The following is a 6995-nucleotide window of genomic DNA, read 5'->3' as shown; positions in this document are numbered from 1 at the left end:
TTTGAACAAATCATAATATGTATCTTCTTAATCATTTTTCATACCAATGATTAAAGCTTGGTGAACAAACAAGAAAATGTGGAACCCACCTTTGCCTCTTTATTTTCTTTCTAATTATAAAAACAGAATTGATTTAAGACACCAATAATAATATCACGGATGCTAAACATTATTCATACTTTTTAGTATTTCTCTGGTAAAAAAGATTATATTATATTATATTAGACTTCGTATTTAATTATTTCAATTAAAATATCACAAATATTAGAAACCATTAATAACTTTTTGTATTTCTGTATTAAAAAAAAAAAAAAGAATATTTTCAACAAAACGACACTAAACATTATTACGTGTCCATATTCATTTACCCACATAAATCAATAATACACAAGCTTGAAATAAAAAATACAAATCTTCTTCTTCAACATTACTCAATCCTCATCATCATCATCAACATTTTTTTTTTGTTTTTTTATAATTATCTTGTTTACTTCCACTATCTTTGTACAAATTATAATTATTTACTTTTTTGAACAAAAAAATTATTAAAGAAAGAAAAAAAAAAAAGTCTACCGTTAAAGAACGCGCCGTCACTCGAGTCAAACCATACAGCTCATACAGTAGACTTCTCAGCTCATTCAGCCGTTTTGTTCGCCATCGCGCGCATGTTAGCATAAACAGCGCTTTATTTTATCTTACGCATACACCGCCACGTCTTTACCCAATTCTATTGGCGCAACCGACTTAACCTGACCCGAACCCGCACCTGCAGCGTACCGGGTCGAGAAATCCCGAAATCCATCGTATTCCTCTTCCTCCAAATTACAATTATGCCCCGGACCATCGTCGAAGTTGAGGGAGTAACTCAAGGGGTCGTATTGGAATTTCCCATGCCGAGCTCCTCCACCGTTACCGCTGTTACTTTTGTTCCTATTTAACCGCCGAATAAAAGTCTTCCACTTGGGTCCGGCGACAATCTCTGACCACTCTCGGAGCTTCTTGAAAGCTCGGATTCCCCGGTACCACCAGTGATGATCGTTTTCGACGGCCCGGATTCGCTCCCACCAGACCAATCTACCGGTGGAGGAACGGCGTGACCCGAAACAGGGAAGGAAGAAACAAGAGCAGCGGGAGTTGGCGAAGTGGGTGTTGGTTCTACCATCCCCGAAAGATTCCGGATCTCCATGGGTGGTCATCTCTGGGTCTTGGTCCGCCATGGATACGGTTATTGAGTTTTCTTTGCAGTACTGAGCTTAATTATCAGACAGATAGGTCTAAAGCTTTTCGTTCTTTCTTTCTTTCTTTCTTTCGTTCTTTCTCTCAGAGTTATTTCGTTCGTTCTGTCGAGTGGGTTTGTCATTAATATACGCTTTAATAAACGAAAGGTTTTAACGGAAATATCAAAGTGACCGAGAAATGCCAGTTTTATTATTATCATTATTATTATTCTAAGGATTTTTACGGCAAAAAAATTGGTAAAAATTCTTATGTAGTTAGTTTATTTTGTTACACTTAATTCCTTAAGTAAATTTTTTAGTGGCAAAATTTTATATATAGTTCACAAGTCTCAGCCGTTACTCATTTGATACAATATTAATTAATTCTTGGTAACAATAAAGGAACTAATATTATAACAAAATAATTATATAAGGATTTTTACAAGGGTTTTTTTATTAGTGTATAATAAAAATAATTTTATTACAAAAAATATGAAAAAAAAAATTAAAATATATACATTTGAAAATATATTTACATAAAATCATACAAATTATTAATTAAATTATATTTAGTGTATTAATAAGTAAATTAACTATAAATAGATTTTTGTAAATATTTTTATTATTATCATTAACATTAATATTCTATATATTATAATGGACTTTTTTCAGTTTTAACCAAAAATAAGTAATAATATTACAAAAATACTTCTAACTGGCCAAATAAACAAATATACAGCCTAACTAAAAAAAAATTACACAAATACCACTTACACACACCTTCAACCCAGGATCCATGCTTCCTAGGCAACCATCGCGCAACCACGCAGTAACCTAACGCAACCGAAATGAAAAACTCAACCAGAATGAGAACCATTATTAATTCTAGCGACTTCACATGTATTAGGGAGTCGTTATTAGTCTGTTATTGTTTGTTATTTTCTATTATTGCAGAGCTGTCTTAACTGGTTTTTCAGTTATACAGTTGGCTCTTTTCATTCTCTCCAGTGATATATATATGTCACTTTGTACTCTGTAATAAAATCAACAATAATGGAAAGACTCTCTTTCAATTCTCTTTTCTTTTCATTCTCTCTGTCTTTTCTTTCTTTTGTTCTTGTTCATCTTTGATTTTCTTTCTGATCTCTTTCATCGTGAACTGAAGGAACAACAATCACAACATGGTATCAGAGCTCAATTCGCCATTAACGGCGAACATGGCGATTGTGGCAGCTCAAAACCTAGCCAACCCTTAGAATCTTGGAAATTCCACAAACACACATCCCAATTTGTAGAGAAGTCAAAATCGTGATGCCGATGAGTTCTCCCCTGTTCACTTTACTCATAATCTTTCTGTAAAATTAAATGATCACAATTTTCTTCTTTGGAAACAGCCGGTCCTTGCTGCGATTCGTGGAAATCGTTTGCTGAAATTCATTCAAGATGAAGCTCCTCCACCGCAATTCCTCAGTGATGCCGATCGTGCTTCTTCAACCTACAACCCTGAGTTTCTTGATTGGGATGTGCAAGATCAATTGTTAGTTTCATGGCTGCTATCATCTATGACTGAGAGCCTTCTCACTCGAATGGTTGGGTGCCACACAGCTCGTCAAATCTGGGCCAATTTGGAGAAACACTTCACGCTAAAAGTCTCCTCCAAAATCTTGGAATTCAGAACCAAGCTTCAGAACTTAAAGAAAGGGACACTGTCACTCAATGATTATCTGTTGAAGGTTATGTTGGAAATTATTAACCAGGATCTTAGATCTACTCACAAGTATGTTGATTAACACCCTAAATATGAACTTTCTAAAACGATGAAATAAACACATATAAAGTTTAGAAAACCTTACATTGGGTGCAGCAGAATTAAATGACTCCTTCCGTTCAGATCTCTAGCCCTTGTATCCTTTCTGTAGCAGAGTATTATGAAGATCTGAACCTGGATCTCTTTCTCTGAATCTTTGATGCTGAAACTCCTTTGCTGATGATCTTTCTTCACGATCTTCCTCACTATGATTGGGGTATTGCTTGCTGTGTGTGGGCACTACTCTAATCACTAAAGGGTTTCGAAATAATCAAGGAAGAAGAGAGAGAGAGGGCGGCGGCCAAGATAGAGAGAGAAAGGCTCAGGTTTTCTGAATCAGAAGCGTAATTTTCCTGAAGCCTTCACTATCTATTTATAGCATTCCACTAGGGTTAGGTTTGAATTATTTGGCATTAAAATAATGAAAATATCAGTTTAAATTGCGTACAAAAGTGGCCGGCCATGGCTTATTGGGTTTGGGCCTTGCTTTTTGCAATTTTGCACTTTTAACACTTTTGTATCTGATTTTCTCAAAAACGCCAATTCTCTAATTCAACCATTTAAATGCCAATTCTAACTATTTAATAACTATAAATAATTATTAAATAATATTATCATTTATCATATTTATTAATTGAAACATACAAAGTATCATAATTAACAAATATGCCCCTAACAACTCTTTCTTTACAATTTCGCCCTTACTTGGTGAAAATTTCACAAATAGACATAGTCTAATTTGAGAATTATAATTGATTAATCAAAACCAATTACATGAGTCTTACAAACAATATTATCTCAAATAGTGCGGGGACCATGGGTCTATATAACCGAGCTTCCAATAAGTAGATCAAGAATTTAGCACTAAAATTCACTAACTTATTAATTCTTCGTTGAATCCACGCATAGAACTTAGAATTGCACTCTCAGTATATAGAATGCTCTATATGTTCCACCATATAGACGCATCATTAGTTATCCATTGTTATAATCCTAATGTGATCAATGATCCTCTATATGAATGATCTACACTGTAAAGGGATTAGATTACCGTAACACCCTACTATGTATTTTATCCTTAAAACACTTGACCCGGTATAAATGATATTTCAACTTATGTGAAATGAGTACTCCACCATTTATATTCGTTTGGTCAAGCTCGAAGGAGATCATCCTTTGCTTACTATTCGCCAGATAGAAGCTATAGATTCCATGTTTATGTTAGCGCTCCCACTCAATTGCACTACCGTGTTCCCAAAATGTACGTATCACCCTGACCTAAAAGTAGGCTTAACTAACAAATCAAAGAACACGAATAGCCTTTCAAGATTGAGCCTAATCATAACCGGATTAAGAACATTTGATCTAAGATCAACTTGGCGATATTGACTTGAATAGATTTTACGGTAAGTTTAATTAAATCTAAGTCAAAGTTCAATATCGGTCCCTTCCGATGCATACTCCATGCATCCAACCTGAGCTTTATTTTAACCAATGTTCTGGAAAGAACATAGAATTTCTCCAAATGCAAGTAAACTCTTGTTGTAGATTATCATATCAGTAAAACCTTGTGTCTGATAAATCTAGGAAACTTTATTCACATAGTCATGTTTACTTTCCAATGTGATGACAACACAATAAATAGGATCAAGTATGTGAAAAGGGTTTAAGATGAATTTATAAATCAAATAGACAAGCAATTGATAAAGTGAACCAAAACATACACAAATGAATGAAAAATACTTTTGTTTCTTTATTGATGTTGAATAAAATAGATTACATTGAAATGGAGTTTTATTTAGGGCATAAAACCCAACAGGTTAAACAGCATGTTGATCTCCTTGCCTCGGTTGGTGAAGTCCTTAGTGATCATGATCATATAACAGCAATATTCAAAGGACTTCCCAGTAACTATGACACTTTTGTCATATCGACAAACACTCAAATCAAAGGATACTCTATTGGAGAAATTGAGGCCTTATTGCTTGTTTCTGAATCAAGAATCAAAAAGACAGAACAAGAACTTGAACCCATAGCCAATCTTGCCACTTCTGAAACTGAACAACAGCCTGAAGTGAATCTCGCTTATCAAAATCGGTTTAACAAAACCAACTATCCTGCAAGACCTCCTCTGCAATTTGGAACCTTTTCTCCTCAGTATTCTGTAGCAAGGGGTTCTCCTTCCAATCGGGGTGTTTATTTTTATCATCCCAGGGAAAATGGATATGGAGTTCCACAATATTCTGTACCTCACTTCACTCAGGTTAATCGAGGAGGCTTTAATAGAGGAGGTCAATCAAGCAACTCTTCCAACAGACCCCAATGCCAACTGTGTCTCAAGATTGGGCACACTGTTGTGGATTGCTTTTACAGATTCGATAAAAGTTTCACTGGAGTGCAATCGAATCCTTCTGCTCCATCTCCTCAGGCAAATTTGGCTCAAACTTCAAGATAAAATGATACCAATTGGTATCCGAACTCTGGGGCAACAAACCATTGTACACCAAATATCCACAATCTGGCCTCAAACTCACCATATGAAGGATCTGAGCAGCTGGTTGTAGGTGATGGCACAGGTTTGTTAATTAAACACATTGGTCATTCTACTATTTTGCCTACTACTCACAATGCTTCTCCTCTTATTTTAAATAACATGCTTCATGTTCCTGAGATTACCAAAAACCTAATCAGTGTTTCTAAGTTTGCTAGAGATAACAATGTATTTTTTGAGTTTCACCTTGATGTTTGTCTTGTTAAGGATCAGGTTTCTCACAAAGTTTTGATGACTGGGACATACCAAAATGGTCTGTATTCCTTTAAATCCTCTCAGCTACACTTGATGCCCTCTCATTTGCATACTAGTGTCAATGGCAACATCTCACAACAACATGTCAACTCTCCACACACTCTTATTGCCACTGTTTGTCAGCCCTCACATTGTACTAGTTCTCATATTTCTAATAATAATGCTTGTATTTCCCCTTTTGATGTTTGGCATAATCGACTTGGCCACCCTTCTGAGAAAGTGGTCAAGTCTGTTCTTAACTCATGTAATATACTTTGTCCAAATAAAACTACAGATTTTGTTTGTCAAGCATGTTGTTTGGGAAAAATACACAAATTTCCTTTTCCAAAGACTTCTAGTACTACATATACTATCCCACTTCAATTGGTTGTTTCTGATCTTTGGGGTCCCTCTCACACCCCTTCTCTTAATGGTTATATGTATTATATTCATTTTGTTGATGCATATTCTAGAATCACTTGGATATATATGCTTAAAATCAAAGATGAAGCATTAAAAACATTTCAGCACTTCAAAGCTAAAGCTGAGTTACAACTTGGCACCAAAATCAAAGTTCTACAAACAGATTGGAGGGGTGAGTATAGGTCTTTCACTAATAACTTAAAAGAGGCTGGTATCATTCATAGACATCCATGTCCCACTACACATGAGCAAAATGGTCTAGTTGAGCGCAAACATAGACATATTGTTGAAAATGGTCTCACTCTTCTTGCTCAAGCATCAATGCCCTTAAAATTTTGGGATGAGGCCTTTAGAACAGCTGTCTATATTCATAATAGTTTTCCTACACCTGTTCTAAACAAAAAAATCCCACCTGATTACACTAGCTTAAAAACCTTTGGTTGTTCCTGCTATCCCAATATAAGACCATATAATAAGCACAAAATGCAATTTAGATCTACTCCATGGACTTTTATTGGATATAGCATTAACCACAAAGGTTATAAGTGTCTTGACACTTCTGGCCGTGTGTACATCTCAAGAGATGTCATTTTTAATGAATCTCAATTTCCTTATGCTTCACATCAACAATCTCATATAATACCAGAAATGGTTGCCTCTTTTTACCCATCTGTTGCTATTCCCACTATTACAAACTCCTCATCTGGTTTATCTCAACATGCTGCATCTATTTTACCTCATACACATGCTATCTCTAGTTCTT

The 6995-nt window shown here is 35.2% G+C and overlaps 1 protein-coding gene across 1 annotated transcript; it reads right to left on the bottom strand.

Moving 5' to 3' along the window:
- Positions 1-319: 319 nt before the first annotated feature.
- Positions 320-1449, bottom strand: LOC115709647 (uncharacterized). The gene has a single exon (XM_030637808.2). The coding sequence runs from the start codon at positions 1215-1217 to the stop codon at positions 696-698; it is 522 nt and encodes a 173-aa protein (XP_030493668.1). The 5' UTR covers positions 1218-1449; the 3' UTR covers positions 320-695.
- Between the last annotated feature and the right edge of the window lie 5546 nt (positions 1450-6995).

This window comes from Cannabis sativa, chromosome 3 (assembly GCF_029168945.1).
Source record: "Cannabis sativa cultivar Pink pepper isolate KNU-18-1 chromosome 3, ASM2916894v1, whole genome shotgun sequence".
Classification (NCBI taxonomy): Eukaryota; Viridiplantae; Streptophyta; class Magnoliopsida; order Rosales; family Cannabaceae; genus Cannabis; species Cannabis sativa.
Note: the sequence above shows the minus strand (reverse complement) of the source record. Positions and strands in the feature narration are given on the sequence as shown.